The 21,484-nt window shown below is 40.0% G+C and overlaps 1 protein-coding gene across 2 annotated transcripts in view; it reads right to left on the bottom strand.

The window, feature by feature from the left end:
- Positions 1–21,484, bottom strand: part of LOC119403189 (piezo-type mechanosensitive ion channel component) — a 144,442-nt gene that overhangs the window by 95,128 nt on the left and 27,830 nt on the right. For both annotated transcript variants that reach the window (XM_037670152.2, XM_037670137.2), the window contains exons 7-9: positions 18,134–18,314; positions 14,806–14,931; positions 9,146–9,181 (exon numbers count right to left, since the gene is read on the bottom strand). In XM_037670152.2, coding sequence (XP_037526080.1) covers positions 9,146–9,181; positions 14,806–14,931; positions 18,134–18,314 — 343 coding nt within the window. The remainder of the gene's footprint in view (positions 1–9,145; positions 9,182–14,805; positions 14,932–18,133; positions 18,315–21,484) is intronic.

The raw sequence follows: 21,484 nt of genomic DNA on the forward strand, positions 1-21,484 counted from the left end.
TGCTCCCCGGTAAGTGATTACGCCCGTTTCCATGCAGGCGCTGACTGACGCAAACGATGCCGCTGCGGTTGAGTTTCCCATTTCAAGGATTTGCAAAAACCACTTCCATTTCGTTGGCGACAAAACGAACGATTATTATAGGTTTCGGACCTGTTTTTGCTTTCCAGACGCGCTCACAACTACACAATTTTCTTCAGACTGCTAACCCGTGCCGTTTGCTACCGCTATGGAAGTGTGCTCCGGTTTCTCGGCTGCAAAAGTGAATCTAGCAGCGATTCCTCCGAATCGCTGCTCAACTGGCGAATCAGAATATGATTCAGTAAGTGTTAGCCTATCATACGAGGCGTTACTTTCGAATTAAGATTCAGATGTTGATAAACGAGTGACATCTCAAAAGCGTGCATGGCAAAGCGATGCTGACTGGATAAAAAGTGGCTTTTCTTCCTCTGTGTTTCCACTTGATGCCACTTCGTGCACTTATTTTTGTATGTCTATGAACTACATAGACGTTTATTGCAACGCATAATTTTTTAAGTGATAGAGTTTTTTAAAAATAATTTATCTTGCTGTTACTCATGAAAAAAACCATGTGCATGTAACAACACAAAAGATTTTTTTGTCACTTTACGGTCACCCAAGAAAATTTTAGACAAGTTTTTTTTCTTAAATAGATTCGTCTGAATAATTTAATTCAGAAATAAAAAATATACTGTGACGCAACGGTTAACGCGACTTTTATTAGGCCCCGAAGGCATGGTGAAGCGACCACACCCGAGGCACAGATCACAATCAAGCTGAGTTCCCACCACCGATGAAGACGACGAACACCCATGATGATGAACATGTATGAAGAGGGTAGATGTGTCTAATGAATGCCCACAATACATTTTTGGGACGCATTACGCGAAAAAAATCGATCCTCAAAGGCGGCCTTGCAACACAGATTAAGCATGTAGTTTTCATCGCTTTTTCTAGAACTGTGAAATGCACCAACATCATTGCACAAGTGGCAACGCCAAAAACAAAGCTGTTATAATTTTATTTCAATGGAGAAACCTCTTTCATTTCGGACTAGAGCAATGCACAACGGCTACTTTTGCGATCGGAAGTAATGTTTCTTTATGTGGGAGTGGCGGCATCGGGCATTTTGATTGGTTTGACGTGACAAGTCGCATGTAACATTTATTTGGCCCCAGCTAGGCCACACTATTGTGCGCTAAAAATTATAAAACAATTTTCATACTTCCCCAGATACAAAAGGACTTCTGTTTTTAAATATGAACTTTTGAAAACAACTGCAAAACGACGCTAGGTGCGCTACACAACAAACTCCATAAGGCGAGACTTCCTGTATGTTTCTATAAAAGGCATGTGGTGATTGGAACCTGCCACTGACGCCAATGGCAGAGTGAAATGCGAAAGGGAGCATTTCTTTCTCGTCGTCTGCTGGTGTTTTGAAGTTTGAAGACAAATAACTTCCATTCCCGTGCACCAATTCTGATAATTCTTTTTGAATTCATCTCAGTGTTCAGCAGTACACACACTCCAGTGCTGCGGAATGCAGACGAAAAAACGATGCAGGATTCCTTTAACTAGCAGCTTTAAACAGTAGGAAAGTGAAAAGCATTGTAGTTGTATAACTCCAGTCTGCAAATACAAGATAAATTTTCCACAGCAGCTGCAAGTGCATCAAAATCATTGGCACATTCACATGGTCAAATATGTAAATACAGTTGGCTTGTGTTAAATAGACTCTAATTGGGTGGCATGAATCAGCTGATTATATGGAAGATCAAATTAAAAGGGCAAAAGTTTAGACTTTCCATTATGTCATACCTCCAAACAAACTTTTCTTTGTCACATCTGAGATATAAAAAAGACACACACATACACAAGTAGTAGCATTACACAAGCATTGTGCAATGCATGCTGATGTACTCAATGACTTTCTGGCACTGGGTTTGAGCAGAAACCTCTCCCTTGCTGCAATTTCCATTGAGCTTAGATACGACCTTCAACTATTTGACAAAATTAACAGAATGTTTGCAGCTCATTATTGGTATCTCTAGTTACATTGCCAGTCAGTGAGTGAAGGCAGTTGCTGCCTTGACAAACGTAAGTCCACTTGTCAAAATGTTGGCTCTAGTGACAGTCCCTCTTCAATGGTTTCTCATCACTTCTAGTTGCCTTGTTACACATTTACAATAACAAATGGGAAGTATAGTACTCACTGCCCATTAAAGGGCTAAAAAGTGAATGGCTCAAATGCTGCAACTTTCATTATATAGAGAACAAGAACTGCAACCCTTGTATGAGCATTCCTGAAAGACATGTTTAAGTCTATCCTAGAAGTGATGACTACAAGTTGTGACTGCGTTTTCAAATTTCCCGACTACTGTTATGAGTGGACTTATGTGGTAATGAGTCAATGAGCTAAACACAAAAATATGAAAGCAGAGTGCATGAAAGGCGCTACAGTCTTAAGGACATGTGAAGAAACAAGAACTTCAGCCCGACACCAACATTTTAAATGATGCACCTGCCAGTGCAGTTTTACTGAAGAAAAAAAAAAGGAAAAGGGGGGGGGGTGTTTGTTGAATAACTGGTATTGGAATGATTATATTTTTTCAGGTCTTTTTTTTCTACAGTTGCCTATCATCTCCACTACCTTTGGCTTACCTAGGCTTTGCTTATATTTCGATATGATTAAATAAAGGTGAGACGTGTAAGGACAACATCTGCAAGAGATCTTGCATATCGCCATTATCGATATGTATGTACATAAGTAAAGAGTAGGAGCTACAATAACGGCACATAGCTAGCAGAATAATGTGCAGGTGCTTCATGTTAATGGAAGAAGCAGGTACCATCATGAATGCCAAAACTATATTTATGACAAACTATAAACCTCTGTTAGTTGCATATACACAAATGCAGAGTGCTGGCAAATAGTAAGATATCACAAACAAAATAGAAGCATGCACTGATACAGTATACAGCAGGGCTGAACCATTAGAAAAAAAAATGACCAGGCCAGATAAATGGGAAAACCGCTAATACTCTATTTACTAAAGCAAAGTATCTGCCTTTTTTCAAAAGTTAAAACTTGTAATGCAATTACATATTATGCTAACATAATGCAAAAATGGCTCCTATATTATGTGAAAGCAGTCAAATGACAATTCAGTTTATGATCCCTCAGCATGCACACTTTAAGTACAGTCTGCTGGTGTAAAGAAAAACAAATTCTGTGGCCCACTTAGCGCCGTGGGATTGACTAGTGTGTGCTAACAGCGAGATTGTGTAGAGCAAGGAAGAAGAGCACTCACAGTTCCAACTTGCCAATATCAAATTAATGCAATACCACACGGAATTAGCAGCTCCACTAACGGTACAGCACTTTACATAGGATAAGGGCACTCCTCTGTTAACAAAGCCCCATTGGCCAGTGTCAAGATTAACCAGCTAGTGGGTATCAAGTGTCACACAGCTTACACATTTATTTTTTCCATGTGCTGCTTTGTGCTGTTTATGATAAAAATGCTTTTATTATAGGATGGCAGGCAATCTTAGAGACCAACAAAATCAGAAATCCCCCTCCCCTTTTTTTTCTCCCCAAATTTAATTACTGTTAAGTGCAACAATTACACGTTTCTGGTTTTTCTTTATGATAGTACCTGAATTTACAGCTAATGCACAGTAAGATCATGTAGCGGTAACATTGTTGAGGTATCTTAAGCCAGAACAGCATTTGCTAGCAATCAGTAGAATACACATTAACGTGTATAGCACTGCCTGTAAAATTGATGCTGTGTTGCATGTTCTTACACAGCCTTGTGTTAAGAAAACGCACACGTAAATTCTTGATTTTAGTCACTCGACGGCTGACTAGATGATGGAAGTTACCAAGATTAGCGTGTCTTGATCTTTGCTGTAATCCGCCACGTAAACAGTTTTAAATATCATAATTGTGTTAAATCTGGTCTGTCATCCATGTGGAAATAATCTAAAAAAAAGCAAACAAAGTTTAGAAAGCCATTCTACCTTAAAGGGACCGGTAACTGATTTTTCTCGACCCAGTTTTTTACGGCGCGACGGGAAGCTCACCCCTCGTAGCGTTTGTAGCTGCCGTGGTTTATCCGAAAAGCACGTAGTTATTTTATAAGTAGTATTTTTCGATCTGAAATCCTCCAAACACGCATGGAGGCTTGCTCCAGCAACGCTGAGAATTGATAGCGATGCCGCTAGCCCTTGTGAAAGCTGTCGTTCTGCTTTCGCAGGAGTTACTGTAACTATGCTTAACCACCTTTATTTTGAGCTTTCCAACCATTTTTGAAAATAGCAAGCTGTTACAATGAGATGTGTGGCTTTATACACCTTCCCGGTATTTGTACAGCGTTGTGTGCGCCTGCGCCCAAGGTTGCCTGCGCCTGTGTCATGGATGGCTTGTCCCGGCGTCGTTACTCTCGATACACGAGCCAAGCCAAGTAATCGAAAACGTAACTGTGCATATGCACGGCCGCACCGAGTAGCAGCGCGCGTCATTTCTTAGACGAAGTGTAGGTAGCAAAACTATGTCGCTCCAAAATCTTAGCGACCTGGAAACTGCGTGCACGGTTGCATGAGCACGCTGAAAAGTTGCTCAAGACGCGCCGACGAGCATGGGATCATTACGTCACGCGAAGGCAGCGCCACTTTAATGCACACTAGTAACGCAGGCCTATATGTACATTATTATGGATTAATTATTATGGAGTAACCTTTTAATATAAAGAAACGAACAATATTTCAATACTAACAAAAAAATCGTCAACCGCTGACAGCAATCAATGGTCACGTGGCCGTCTTCATCGGATCATTCATGTTTTTGCCGCCAGAGGCGCCACAGGTCATTTTTCGCGACTTTCAATTAAGAAATAAAAATATAAATCCATCTCTCACGAAAAAAACAGGGTTGGTTTGAGACAGTACAACGGACAATCTTTACATCAGTAGAGTCAACTCATTTCATATTCTGGGCAGTTGTCGGTCCCTTTAATAAGACACTACACTATCTTACACACTATAAACAGGAATGGGTCACTGCACATTTTGTGTGTAAATCAGAGACAGCTCTGTGCCTACCATTTATGCTGGCCACAAGTCAAGCTTTTGATGTCTGATATGGCCTTATGAGGGCACCGTTGAGCTGACGACAAATAGAACCCACCCCAAGACCCTCCCATACAAAAGTATAAGTTTCCATACCACGACATGAACCAAAAACTTCAGAATCCTCATCACTCCCTACAAAGCCTCCTCGAACCAGCATGTCCAAGTAAGGAGGCAGTTCCTCCACTTTACCTGCCCCGTCTCATTCTGGAGTTACGCACCCCTCTACACTTTGTGCAGCACAGACCACGTTCATGTTAGCTGCATAAAGCGACTAGCATCCCCAGCAACTGCTGGTATCTTCTCCATAAACCAGGACAATGAAAATAGAGCAGCACGAAAGACAGGACCACAAGACGAGTGGTCATTGTGTCTTTCGTCCCGTCCTTCGTGCTGCTCTATTTTGCAAATGTCGCACCAACTTGCCCAGACAAAGTCTCTGCCAGAACAATGAAGCCTAAAACGGCACACAACATCAACCACACATTTCGCAATGCTTCTGAATTAACTAGGGGTTATCGTTTATTTTCTCCTTTCCCCATGTGGCACAATCATTGCTTCTGCTGATGACTGACAGAACGTACAGCTTACCACAGCTACATGAAAGCAATAATAAAATAAGTAGCCCAACCACTGAGCTTGTGAAATGAAGGTGGGTAAAATTTATCAGGCATGGTATAGTTGCACTTTGCCATAAAAACTTGCACTTGATTTCTTAAGATGTCGTAATTCAGTATACTGAGGTATATCTTCCAAATAATACAAGCAAGGCATAGAGAAAGGCAATAAGCACTAACTACATTGCACAACACTGAAGATGTGATGACGTTCAATGCAATAGTATTGAGTGTCATCACATCTTCAGTTTTGCTAAATTGCAGCACTATTGAATGTGATTCCTAAATGAGGACAGTGCCCTTGACTTAGATAAAACGACATGCAATATGCAGAAACTGACATCACATGAGAGTGCAAAGCTTTGGTATAAGCAAGTTGTGAGCACAAAAAAGCCATGTCTTCTGGAGCAGCATTCTAAACAAAGGTGAAACAGCTTGAGCTTCTTTGGAACTTAAAGAGACACTAGTGGGTATTTCAGTTTTGGGCTAATGTTGTGGGACATGAGTCCTAAACAAGGACAGCAGAAAACTATAATTTATTTATACAGAGTGAAGGGAAATGGAGGATTGTCGATTCTATTGGCTATGGGGCAGAATGCTGCAATGTTACGAGTCAATAACACACATGCAGCTGGGTGATCCAATTTTGTTGACTGCACTGATATTCAATACAAGCTGCATCATTCCATTATTTATAAAAAAAACATACTATGTCATATTAGCACCCATGAAGCATTGTAAGAGAAGAAATGATAAAGTTAAGGCACTGGCCCTCGCAAATTATCCAATGTTTAAAAGCTTCAAGAGAAAGTCACCCTGGGTTCCCCTATGTCATTAATAATAACTGTTGGGGTTTAACGTCACAGAACTACGATATGATTATGAGAGACTCGGTAGTGGAGAGCTCCAGAAATTTTGACCACCTGGGGTTCCTTAACGTGCACCTAAATCTAAGTACACGGGCCTCAAGCATTTTCGCCTCCATCGAAAATGCGGCCACCGCTCCCCTATGTCATTCTCCTGTTGTACAGGGTGTGCATAAAAAGTATTGGGAACAATTTTTTCCTGAAGTGACTGTACAAACTGTACGTCGCAGCGCACTTGCACCGTGCATGCGCTGTGGTGAGGGATATGACCTCCAAGATTCACCAAGCGCCAGTCACCTGCAAGCGTTCGTTCAGGCAAGATCGCATTTTTAGTGGACCCTGTCAAGTGACTCAGTGCAAGTGCAAAATGCAGCGATTGAACAGTGGTACGACATCACATTTTGCGTTGGCCTGACGATACCCGATGATAAACATCGCGATGATTCCTCCAACCCTCTCACAGCACTGACTTGGCACTAGCAGACTATTTCCTATTCTCAAAAGTGAAATCATCCCTCAAAAGGCATCATCACGGAACTCTAAACTCTAAGTGCTTTTAAAGAAACTTGCACGTGTACTCTTAAATACCTCCTGAAATCCGCCTACCAGGAAGCCTTCGAGTCATGGAAAAGCAATTGGCAAAAATGTGTCGATGCTCAAGGGATCTACTTCGAAGACTTTTGAGGCATTTTAGCGATGTCTCTAAAAAAATCTATTTTTCCTAAACTTTTTCCAATGCTTTTATACAAACCCAGTAAAAGCACGGACCCAAGATTAAATCTGAACTCAACACGAAGTGAATTTAAAACCATAATAACGAGTCCAAATGAAAGGCATGCTTATGACCCTGCAATCGTACGTACCAGTATGAACTAGTTTCCAAGCTGACATTACTGAAATTTATTTTGGAGATGTGAATCAGTCGTACTGTTCTGAAAGAAAATTCTTTTCATGGTCCTTCAATTTTTACCACAACAGAATGCAGAGTGACTTCATTCTATCTATTTTTCCTGCCATTCTGAATCAACCCAGCATCTTCGTAATAACTGTTGGGGTTTAACGTCCCAAAACCAAAATATGATTATGACGGACGCCATAGTGGAGGGCTCCGGAAATTTTGACCACCTGGGGTTAGTGCTTTCTATAACGTGCACCTAAATATAAGTACACGGGCCTCAAGCATTTTCGCCTCCATCGAAAATGAGGCCGCTACTAACAGAGCATCTTAAATGCCAGCCTCATGTGTGCACTTGAGAGACTTCACTCAAAGCAAAAGCCACGTGTAAAGTGGTCTATTTCAGAGGCATTTCTTCATTTACCTCTATTTTGGAATACGCAATATTGGGCTACCTATGCAATGTAATCAAGCCAAGCCAAAGGCATTAAGAAGCTCTGGCAGGACCTACTGTGATAAATACAACTAGCCCCTCATGCAAAATTGCCTTGTATTTTACGTTACACAGGATGGGGGAGACATACAAATGGGCTATTTTCAAGGCATATTTTTCAAGAAACATGTGCTCTTAATAAGTGTAAAACTAGCGAGACAGTGTAGAAAGTATGCATTAAAATTTTTGAAAAAGAAAAAGATTATGTATAAAGTCATGCTTAGTGTTTCTTTAAGCAAACAATTATTTCTTGAAGCATTTTATCAGAACATGCAAAATGCCTATTATCTCAATATTAGAGGCATGCAAGAATACATGAAAGCAGCAGAAATGCTCAGATGAATCAAAGGTAAGACATGCAGCCAACACAAGACATGTCGGAGTAGGAAGTGGTGTAACAACTTATTTAACATGCCCATTCAAGCAGTCATGGAAGCACAGGTGAAGACGAGCAGGCGCAGTCCATGCAACACGCAAGCCTCTGTCACAGGCCCACGGTACTATCTCGTGTAGCAAGGCAATGAGCACTGTTAAGTGCAATACGTGGTGGTAGTGTATAATATGCAATGTTAACAATAAGCCAGTAAATAAGCATCAAAAGATACCAAATGGCAACACAAATATCGATTGCACAACAATATAAATTTCATTCAAACAAATTAGATCAATGATCTTGCAAATAGGGCACACATAAGTAGAAAGTATTTGCCATCAGACCATCACACCTGTCAGCCTAAGAGCAGAGTAAATAAAGCGCATAACCCACAATTGGCTATCATAAAAAGAAATTCCAACAAACAAAAAGGTACCAACCATTTTTTTTAACCTGATATGTTGCATCAGAGAATAACAAACAGCAAAAAAGTATAATGGTGCATATAGAGTAAACCTTCAAGAAAGAAAGCTAAAAAAATGTAATTCAAGTGATAGTTAAACAATATTAGGTTATTATACTTTGCTTAGGTGCTGCATGTTTCTCGAAGTCAAGCCAACAACCAAACTAGCCTTAATTGAGAGTTCTTGTCTCTTCAGAGACTCTGCTCTAAAGGTGACAGCTATGGCAGCCCTGGCAAGATTTTAAAAGGAAAAAAAAAATTGTGATGCAGTCAGCTTTACTACGTACTGGGGCCTTCTGGATGGCATCTTCATCTACACCGGCCTATCCACGCAGGCCAATGAAAAGGGGAGGAAACAGCAGCATGCCCAAGAGCACAGAAGGGAGAAAAAAAAAGAGCAAAAATGGGGAGAGAAAAGATAACAGCATTAAGAGCAGGGTGACAAGCATCAATGATAAGTACAAAGACATCAAAATAATGCCATCAAAAGCAGAACTGCAGAAAATAAATGCAGGTGACAAGTAACCATTCTCTTAAAGGGGTACTGACACCTTTTTTAGAAGGAGAGTTTACTCTGGCGTACAAATCTCCTGTATACAGAGACTGCTCTGAGCAAGTGTGAAGCTCAGCAAATGCTGATAAGATATTTTATTTTGATATTAAAGTCAATTTTTCCATGGCGCACCTACTGACATCGACACTAGCTTGACGTCAGGCTACAGTACTAATTATGATGACTTTACGCAGCAGTCTGGATAGCTGTGATGACGTCAGGTACCAAAACTTCCAAGATGGCCGCTTGTGCGTCACCAAAACATTCAAAATGGCCGCTTGTGCGTCACCAACCATGGTGCGGAGCAGCCGTGGAAACATCACTATACATTGTGCGAGCACGTGACAAGAAGCTAGGGTACAGTAGGAACCGAAGATAGCTTTTAAAAACATACTGTAATTACTTTTTCAGGGTGCACTCGCGATTAGCGATGCCTTTTCTAGGCTCTTAAGTGCTTGGCCTTTCATTTGACACAAAAAAAACGACGAATGAAAATTTTCGTGCCAGTACCCCTTTAAGGCAGCAAAAGGTAAATATACTAATGCCATGCAGTTACATCCTTATAACAATTTGCAAAACTCATTGTATTGACTATCAGCTAAATAGAAGTTCAGAGTTCCTCGCTGAAACTTTAAAAATTTTAACCACAGATTAAATGCACAATACCTTCATTATGAAAGAGCTCAAAAATGGCCACGTGGTTTTGTAGAAAGTTGAACTAAAATAAATCTTCTGAGGTTCTTTCTACAGAAGGTTAATGAGAACTAACAGACAATAATGCCAAGGAAAGTTTAGGGAACGTCATTTGTAGTAATTATGATGTAAACGTGAAGAAAGTAACGTGGACGAAAAGATAACTTGCCGCCGGTAGGGACCGAACCTGCGACCTTCAAATAACGCGTCCGATGCTCTACCACTGAGCTACAGCAGCGGTCATCCTCCCATACACTTTATGGGGGATATGTGTGCATTTAAACTTAGGAGTGTCAGTCAGCACCGATCGCAGCCATGGCGGCGAGTGTGGAACGAAAAGATAACTTGCCACCGGCAGGTCCCTACCAGCGGCAAGTTATCTTTTCGTCCACTTTACTTTCTTCACATTTATATCCTAATTACTACAAATAATGTCCCCTATACTTTCCTTGGCATTATTGTCGGTTAGTTCTCATTAATATTGTGTCTAACAAAGAAAAACGAGCCCCTAAAAGTCTTCTTTCCTTGCACCAGAAGGGTGTTTAAAAGGGCTGGCTGATGTGCACATTTTTTACCACAAGGTTCCTGATAACACTTTTTTATTTCAACCTAATAATTTAGCTTTATTAGCCAGATATGATACATCTTACCTGGTTGGTAATCAGTCTAGCATAAAACTGTTAAGGATGATGCACATTTTCTAAGCCCCATGCATTATCTCACAAATTGTTTTGCAAAGGTGCTAAAGCTGCAAAATGTACATAAACAAACTCTTAATATACTATAAAGCACAACAGACTTTAAGACACTCTCCTAAAACAAATTCTGTGCTCTGCTAAGCAGTGTGGAGATCTCTGTTGTCATTTGGACACTTATGCTTAGTTCCCATAAATTCAGCAAACTTAAGATAACCTTAGAATAAGTAAGCCAATTCTTCAAACCCCATCATCTTCATATTGAAGGACAGTAGCTCCGTGCACTTATGTTCTGCTTCTGTGCATGAGGTCATGTGCATGTGATTGAGCCTTCATCATTCAGAAGAGTGCAGAATGCAAAAACAGCTCTGTATTTTCAATTTGGGCAATTCTATCCCAAAAATCATCACCTGACAGCTTCTATAGTTCACTGACAGCTTCTGCAGTACGCATGCAGCAGGCAATGAGCATAGCAGATAATGCAGAGGCGCACTGGTGACATGATGCAAGCAGAGTGTCTATTCTCACTAGCTGCACAATGTTCATGCACAACAATACTGAGCTTGGCACTTCCATGTTCTGCTTATTTCTGACCAAGCTGCATGCGACAGAAAGATGTGAGCGACGGCTTGTATTCCCGTCAGTACCAACACCACCACCTTCAAGGGATCTGGGAGAATTTTATTGCCCCTGCAGCGACTTAAAGCGTCAGTGGTTTCTATTTGTCAAACAGAGTGCCAGTGCTGCTTTCACAAATATTTTATACACTGAAGCTCGCAGCACACACAATATCAATTAGGCTTAATGGAGATAAGCAGAGAAGCCAATTAGAAAGTGAAATGTACAAGAACTGCAGCCTATTTACATGACAAGTGATGTTAGCTAGCTAGCGTCTCGCAAGACACACACAAACACAATAAAAAAAGAAAGTCACATATATACAGTAGGATCATATGAGTATGCCTTCTCATTTATAGACTTCAAAACTGTATGCTTAGGGAAGCTGTGGCTTGGAGATGATAGATGAGTTATAATAAAAGTTCAAGCCATAATGCACTTGAATTACAGCCCGGAAACTGGACACTCATTACCAAGCCAACAAAAAAACAAGGATAATCATTGGTTGCCGATTGCTATGTTTTTAGTTGCATGACAAGTACACTCCTAGAAAACATCAGCCCCGATGTGTTCCATTTTTCCAACAATTTAGAAAGCCATTTATCAAATTTCTGCTTCCTGCATTTGAGCACTTGGTTCAGAGGTTTCATCTCTGGCTTGACTCTTTTTCCCAGGAGAATTGGTGCAATATGTTACAATTTAAAAATTACTATACTTAACGCATATAAGCCCATATAACACACTTTTAAACTTAAAAAAAAATATGTAGATTTAACAAGTGTGGCTTCGCGGCAGCGCAGATTTCCCCTGGATGGGTTGTTTCACAGCACAGCAACTACACGCTGCAGTGAAACCACCTTTACAGGGGGTTATGTGCGGTCAAATGTATACATATACTCGTTCATTTCGAATGCTTCGAAATTTAGAATAATCTAAATTTGTATCGAAGTGAATTCGAATACTGTAATATTCGTTCGAATATTCGAAACGCCCGAATATTCGTCCATCCCTACTCCAGATGCTTTCCTTCCCCTCCCTGTGTGTTTACTCATATATACACTGACCTCAATAGCCCTCATTGTTCATTATGTGGGGGAACAGCCACCCTTTCACATATTCTCTGGAAACATGTCTGACAGGCATGGCCTGGCAGACTACCTTCCCTCAAGGATGATTATATAGTCAATGAAAGTTTTTTACTACTACTACAACTCCACAGATAACTTTCTTGTCCTTGAAAGAACTATCCAGCCTACAGGCCTACATGAAGCTGCCTCACATCATGCCTTTTACATTTCTGTAGTTTTCATCATTAATCCCTTCACTCACACATTGGGAGTGGTACACTTATTTGTATAAAACTTAGAGCGAAAATATAAAGACGCAGGATGAAGAAAGGTAAACACACACACACATCACAAGCAACTTTTTTTTCTGCATCTTTATATTTATGCTCCAAGTTTTATATGAATATGCAATACCAAGTGGCCCACCTAGCCATCCTGTTATGTTACACTTAAATAGAAGTGCGTGCTGTGTGCCACAGCAGACAGTCTGTCACATTACCAAGTATGTGTGTGACAAAAAAAAGGCCTAAACAGGCGAAGAGAGCTGTGAAGAAAAAACTAGAAAGGGTGAGTGCATGCGCATTCCATATTATGCTGTGCCTTTTGTGCTAAGCTTCTCTCACTCGTACAACAAACCACTTGCATGCTGTAGCAACAGTGAAACTGCAAAATATGTTGCACACAATTTCTCTCAAGAGTGCACAAGTCTGTCGGCAGGAATGAAGTGAAAGTGCAAAGGATATATATGTATAAGCAAACTATTGAGTTATTGATCTCTTGTTTTGAAAAATTGATTTGGCTTTGTTCGGCAGTCCTAAAATATTAGAGTTATCACAAGCCACTTGAAAAATATTTCAGTACCACAGAGCCCCATGACAAAAGTTTAAAATCTGCTCTAGGTTTGAATTTAGAATTTCCAAAATCAAGAGCTTGAGCTTGTATGGGCTGAAATACCCTCACAACACAGCCTTTGTCAATGCAATGTTATCAATAATTATGCAGAAATAGAAGCACCATTAAGGTTGCATCTAGTGTAATCAACCAGCAAACTAAAAAAAAATCTGAGTAAATACAGTTCTAAAACAACAAGCAACCCAGGGTCACCATAATGCCGTGATTCTTCATATTTGATTCTATTCCATTCTTATACATATGTTGGGGCAAGTGGCCGAGTCCAAGAACTCTTCTTGCTTGAGTGAATATGATCCACTGAAGCAACAGAGTTGCTTCAATCTAATTAAAATTAAATAGCATTAAAATTTTATTACCGAGGCTCTAGTTTGTAATAAAGGCTACAAGTATAATGGCAGACCAAAATTTTGCACATTCTAATGTTTAGAAGCAATAAATACTAATAAACAAGATTATAAGAAAAGTCTAGCTATGGTAAGGTTTTTAATATTGTTATGCAACAATAATTGAATTCATATCAACAAGACTGACCCAATAATTCTTTTATTATAATTCCTGCTATGCACTTTCAAGTTGGGCAGTGTCTCACTGCATTCCTTTATTACGTTTCCAAAATGAAAGCTGCGGCAAGCTTTCCAAGAGCCCATGGTTAAACCTTACTATATGCCCTGCTGATGTCTTAAGCCCTAATTCAATGTACAGTGCTCATGGTTTGAAACGAGACAATTTAGACCTAAGTAATGAACTTGTACTTTTCTTTCCACAATCTTCAGTTCGTGTCCTTTCAGCGTAATTTTGACTTGCACTTACATCAGAGCCAACATTACTTTTTGTGGCCAGACTTGTAGCGACATGAAGCGGTTATCTCGAGCAGCTGCGCATACCAGTCATTACAGCAAAAGTTTTGACGCCATGTTTCAATCCATAAGCACTGCACATTGGCGAAACATATGATTCATACCCAAAACACAATGCTATAAAAAGATCCATTGCAAATCTAAAAGCGAGAGAAATGAATGAAAGAAAAGCAACGGTACCAAGGACAAGAACACCAGGGTACTAAAAAAGAAAACAAACAGCACAAAATGGCAACGTTGCAGAAAAAGCACATAAGGTGAATGACTTCCCAACATCAAATAAATACTGCTCTTTGTACAAAATTATTTTGCGAGTGAAAAAAAAAAAAAAAAACATTTATGCACTGATGATAAACACTGCCTTAATTTTCAGTTCATTGGAGTTATCCTCCATCGGTATCTCCAAGCTGTGAAACACTCGCACAAAAACCTTTGGCATGCCTCCCTTGGACAGCATAATCCAGTGGCCAATCCACAGAAGGCAGCTGCATAGAATCTAAGCTGAAAAAAAAACAAGAAGGAAGCCAGGCGAGCACAGCAAGCACAAGTTACCCCGCTCTCTTTTCTGTGCCTTCGAGAGAAGGAGATTGCTGATCGCTGTGAACTGCGTTTAGAGTCTTGGCGAGGGACGTGGCCTCCAACACCGCTTGTCGTTACCAAGCTGGGAGACTCATGGGACTGTGAGTAAGAGATAAAAAGAGAGAGAAAAAAAAAATTGTGAGCATTTGCTATACTAGGCTGCAGAAAAACTATCAAAAATAAGGAAAGAGCAGTGCTTCATTATTAGGAAGCATTAGTTAAGTGTTTGCCATACAAACATTCTCATAATTTTCCCAATATCCTCGTTTTATCAAACTCCTTTTGGAAAAATACTCCGACAATCAATCAACTTTTCTGCTATTTCTGAGAGAAGAGAAATTATCTCATAAAGTAACTACCCGCTGAGTGAATCAAGGGGAAACTTGGCTGGCCTGTAAAACTTTTCAGTCAAAAGCTTTTCCCAACATATTTTCAAAGCAACACCAGAATTCCATCCAAGGTCCATTAGCTTATTCCCTGTTTCATTAGTTGCAGCTAAGAAGGGTTGCTAGTGCTTGTTCCAAAGATTACAAGCTGGTTAGAAAGGTGTGGAGGAAGGCGGGCACTTTCTCAAATGAAAACAATCATTATAAAAGAAGACCAATGACCACAGTAAAAATGAAACTTTCAGGATCCCGAAACAACTTTTTTTTCTTTACTATGCTCAATGACCTGCTTCCTTTCTAATTCCCAGGTCAGTGCTTTCTTATAAAGTGCAAGAAAGCAAGGCGCATTTGACTTAGCTACACCTTCAAGCCAGGATAATGTGAAGCTAATATATAACAAGAAAAAAAAAAGGTAAAATTAACCTATTTTATTAACTGTAGAATTAAATGCCAGATCAGGAATGAATTTCTCATCAACTTCACATCACTAAGGAAAAATGGAGATGAAACAAAGAATATAATTTAGTAGCAGATAAAGCTGCCACTTGCAAACTCTGGATGATACAAGCAGTGTGCTGCCAACTGAGGTACAGTGATGAATGTCTCTACATCAAGTTTCTAGGGCGTTTATGTTGATTTATTTACAACCTGGCCCTAGGCATGTTAGCCAGCACCTGTTTCACCTTGGCAACTATTCTAGAGACGAGACAGGCCGTCAGCAGTCCACAAGCCCGCGCTCATTCTACAAAAATCATGGAATAACATGACAAATGATATAAAGCATATGCTTTGCTATACTTGCACACAGGTTGGTGACTACAATACAAGAACTGTTAGTGCACTGACACTTCTTTCATCATTAATATATCTTCATTCTATCAACTACTTGTGTTGTCTTGTGAATAATTGTTTTGCAACTTTGTCTTCTGCCCACCGCTATTAACCTGAAGCCTTACTGTACCAGTACCAACATATTTAAATATAGAGTTTCTTTGAAATGTAATGCTCCACATGTTTCTATATGTTTATAACCACTTTATGTGTTTCAACTGTTTCTCTGACAAATCATTAACAGTCTTTTTTTCTGTGTGCAAACATTCCTGCAGTCAATTGCACCTATGTTATGTGCCTTGCTGGCATCACTCTTGTTCTGAATAATTTTTGTGTCTTCTTGGTCTTGAGTTTATTTTGCCTTTATTTTTTCAGTTACTGGTGAATTGGTTTACTCTATTTACTGCTGAGAGCTTTATCTTTGTTGTTTGCCCATATGCATAGTTATTATTTCTCCCTTCTGTATGGTTCATTTTACTACTTTCTGAATTACAGATTTTTTGTATACTCCCGCTTTTGCTACAGCCAATCCACGAGATGCAGAATATGTAAACTAATAAACCAGCAAATAAAAATATGATCAATCTGGTGTGAGAGAAACAACATACATTCACACACAAATTCTACACAACTTTTCAACAGTGCTACATGTTATGTACACTTGTGGATGTACAGCCCACACTAAAGAAAACAAAAAATTTCCAAAGCTGGCTAAATTCTTCCTTTCACAATAGAAAGCTTTTGTTTTCTTTTTCCACCACATTTTTTAAATTACAGCAACACAAATCACAGTGACTTATGTTTACTGCTCACTTGTTCAAATAGATAATATCTAGATAACAATTAAATTCCCAGGTTAAGCACACAATTAACTGAAATGTGCTAAATTTTAAAATTATTTTGTTACTAGTGCACTCAAGCAGTTTGAAGCCTGTCCGACTTTGCCAAGCCAAATAATAGACTTTTTATTAAAGGGGTTCTTGTGAAAGCTATGCAAACAATCATTTCACCCCTGCAGGCTTGTAAAAAGACTATGGATGACTAACAAAGGTGTTAATTGCCTCGCCAGCTATGTCTTGTTGCTACTGTCAATGTATAAGCATAGTTCCATGAACTGGTACCATGCACTGGCCCGATTTTGTTGCACGATTCCTTTGCTTTTTTGGTATTTTTTAAAATAGTAAGTGACCCACATATACTTAGCGCTGGTGGTGGTGAATGCTGACAGCCAAAAACTTGATGAAGTGTCATAGCGACAAAAAAAATTCTGGGATTTTACGTGCAAAAACCATGATATGATTGCAATATGAGGCACGCCATAGTAAGGGACTCCAGATCAACACTGAACATGCACCTAAACTAAGTTCATGGGTGTTTTTGCATTTTGCCCCATTGAAGTGGGGCTGCTGTGGCTGGGAATCAAACCTATGTTTTTGAGCTTAGCAGCTTGACACCTTAGCCACAAAGCTACCACAGTGGGCGATAAAGTGCTAAAGTGATGCACAACAAAATAGTGGAGTAAATTTAACATTACAATGGCATAAAGGCTATGCTGAAGCCAAATGCAAAAACATTATGCAGGCCAGGCATCCACTTACAAGACCTTACCAGTGGTGACAGATTTTGTAGTCAGTTTCTGCTTCAACAAGCCTGTGAATGTGACGCAATTGCTTGTGTAGTTCTGCGAGCTCCTTTACACAACATGTCATTGTTCGGCCAGTTAAACGCAAAAATGGGCTTTCAGCTGCTCAAATGCATTAGCCACCTTAACAATCAAACAGTTATCACAAAAGTATAAATTGCTTCTTACTTAGAGGCTACCAATCTGGACAAACAAATGAGACGCATAAAGCCATCATTAATTACATTCTTCTAACAGCAAAATTTGGTGCAGGAAGAAAAGAACACTTCATATAACTTTATTTAGTTGGTCAAAGTGTGCAAGCGTCTGTCATACCTCTCGGGCACAGCACACATAAAATATTTTCTGCAGTTCTCAAAAACCCACCTCATAGACATGGTTCCTATTTTGTTAAGAAATCTTCAGAAACAAGAACCAATTGGTCACTGAGGGCATAGCTCACCAACTGCTGCAGAAGTTGCAGTCGAGTCACAGTGGCAACAGTAAAATAGAAACTCAGCAACACCAGAGGGCTGACGTAGAGTGTCCAATGTAGTGACCTAAACTGCAGCACCCTTATGTCTGCCTCTGTTGGCGCTGTTGAATTGCAAGCCGGAATGCGCAGTGAAGTCAGCCCTAAAAGCCTGAAATGCAGGCAGTACAAATTCAGCATTAGCACATTCAGAAAATTTTGAATCCTTAAAATAATTGCAACTCCCATTTTTTTTTCTTACTTTAAAAAACTATTGCAATCCACATAGCCTACTAGCACTGCATTTCTTGGGAAAGAAGAACCTTTAGTGAGGTAACCTGTGCCTAGAAACCGAATGTTTACAGTTTATTCATGTAATAGCGACACCTTGACGCTTTGTTTTTTATCTTGATTCAAAGACACAAGCAAATAATTTTGTGTAGTTATTGCGCAAGTCTACACAAGGTTTTAAATTTGGCTGTGCTTTTTATGCCAGTTGTCAGCAGTGCCTTGTTGCGCTATGGCATAGGACACATAGTGCAAGTGCAGGATGGCAACTGCATGCCTCACAATGTGCTCATATTAAGAGCAAAAGTTAGCAACAGATGACTGGTGTTACTTGCTGTGGCTGTTCGAGCCTTTACAGGTAATACACACGACAACACAAAGTCTACGGAGTTTACATGGGGGCAAAGGCTGAGTCCACGGATGCATGACGTGCAGCTTAGCTGCAGCATGTGGTACCTTGTATAATCAATGAAAAGAACAACTAAGACATATCTTACACGAAAAACTAAGACATACATCTTTCGTCACTCTTCCTTACATATAAGGCTTATCCCACACATTAACTTTCAGCTTTGCCCAAACTGTAAAGAAGTGACAACTAGCACATTATCACATGCAAATGATGCTTAGTGAACTGTCACTTGAAGAAAACATGAGCAACAGCAGGCAAACAATCTGCCTTGTATAGCAACGGTTTACTATTTAATAGACGAATTTCAGAAGACAGCCAAGCAACATTTAAAGTAACACCTCTTGCACTGAGTACAGATGGCAATCCTCAATATGAATTCATTATTTGAGTCAGGCTGCTACCTGCACATCAGCTGAATACACTACAGAGAAGTCAATAGAGTTTGGATCAATTCAAGAAAAAAAAACTACAGAGCTTGCAGGGTGTATACATCTTGATAATAAAGAACATACATTTCTAGTGATATGACAATACCTTCAAAGTGTCTGGTTCAGAGAGTTGTACAATAACTCCCAATCCAATGGACAATAAAATTCAGAGACCAGACAGAGGTAAAACGATAATAATATCTCCGATTTAACGTCCCAAAACCACGATATGATTATGAGAGACGCCGTAGAGGAGGGCTCCGGAAATTTCGACCACGTGGGGTTTTTTTAACGTGCACCTAAATCTAAGTACACGGGCCTCAAACATAGACAGAGGTAAAACAATGAACACATGGCATTGCTGGAAACCACAAGTATATTTCAAGAGAGCACTTTTAGACAAAAGGCCGAACATACTGCACAAAGTGCTTTCAATGATTTGCTATGTAGATCTGATCAATAGTTAGGGAAAGTTTCAAGACTATTTGCATTACACCTTTAGAAAATAAGGTTTTAAAGGACCCCTCGCCAGGTTCGAGTATTGCAAGTGAATAAACTCAGAGTGCATATCATACAGTGACACTTGCATCTTCAAAGTATGAAGTGGCTGTGTGGCACAAAAACTGTTCAAATTTCAAGCTGCATGCCCTTCCTGTCGAGGAAGCCATACCTCAAGCGAGAGCCAAGGTCACACACACAAATGCCCTACGAAACATACACCATCGCTTAGAATGTCGCTGGCCATCACACTATAGCCTGAGACTTTGGCTAATCATAAAATGTGGAATATGCAATGCCACAATAGAAATATGTGGCAAAGCAATATAAAGAAAAAAAAGGGGGGGGGGTGGCTGGGCTGGCTACGTGAATGTGACACAGTCGCTCTATATACAAGAGAAAGCAAGAAGAGAACACTGCTTGCAGACGCTGGCCAAGGCAAAGAGGGAGAGAGTCTGTTGACAGTGACAGAAATCTCCAAGTGGAGAGGTAACAGGACTATTCAATTTCTTCTAACTTTTTCAATAAATAACCAACTTAAAAATTATATCACAAACATTTTGAGAGATGATGCTTTACAACTTCCAGTTTAAATCTATCAGTATCAAATTTTATGAGAACAAAACTGACAGGATACCTAAAAAAAATTGTCACGAGATTTTATACTAGGGCCACCCAAATTACTATAGCAAAGTGTCATTAACTTGAGCCTTATTAATTTGGGAAATTATAAAGTTCGAACCTGTCCTCTGGTCCCAGCAAGTGTATACATTATCAAACACTCCTTAATTTGGACGGTTCTCAGAGCATGGCGAGCAGAGAGCACCACAAATGTGTGATGCAAAAGAAGCACTAGACACTAATCAGAATGAAGCAATGGAGTCCACATCATCATAGGCATCAGTGGAAACAGTAAAATTAGAGCATAACTATGTGAAACACTTCAAACCCACTTTTGCTTCTGAAGCCTTTATTATCGTTTCCCACCACTAATGGCGCTGCATCGGGCACATGCCTTCAGAACTATATGGTTTCCATCCATGATCACGGACATGGAAGCCTCCTGCAGACCTGTCCAGGCCTTCGTGAGGCCTGCACACGCCCCCTGTGCGGCCTTGGCTACCACCCAGTTAGACCAGCTGACCTAACGAGCTGGAATCTCTGTTCTTGCACCGACCATTTCTGGACTTCATCCAAGAAACGAAATTCTACCTCTTATTTATACCATACGGCATACTGGAGCAAATAAAAAACATCTGTAGCAAACAGTTGTATCGTTTTGACTTGGTGTACGTTGATGCATGTGTGCCTCTAGAGCTGTGTGGTCAACATCTATGACCATGTCCATAGAGAACCCAGTTTTTTTTCCACAGTGGCTGCAGTAAGCAGCGTTTTCATTTCGGCTGCATGTACATCGGCAGTGTGCCTTTAGAAATCCATGGCTGATGTTCATGATTGCTTCAATAATGACAAACAGCAAACTTTGAACTCTGTGCAATGCGTTTCATAGAGGTGGAAGTTTCATTGCAGTGGCATTTGTTGTAACGGGGTTGGAGTGCACAACCAAAATTTGTAATGGGGCCTGGTGAGGAGTGCATTGTTTGCATTAGGCTTTAAGAAATTGATGGATACCTATTTTTGTATTATATCATTTTCAAGTAAAATTATCACCTTATCAATCATCATCTGCTCATCACTGATTATGTTAAAGAATTC

The sequence above is a fragment of the Rhipicephalus sanguineus genome, chromosome 1 (assembly GCF_013339695.2).
Source record: "Rhipicephalus sanguineus isolate Rsan-2018 chromosome 1, BIME_Rsan_1.4, whole genome shotgun sequence".
NCBI lineage: Eukaryota > Metazoa > Arthropoda > Arachnida > Ixodida > Ixodidae > Rhipicephalus > Rhipicephalus sanguineus.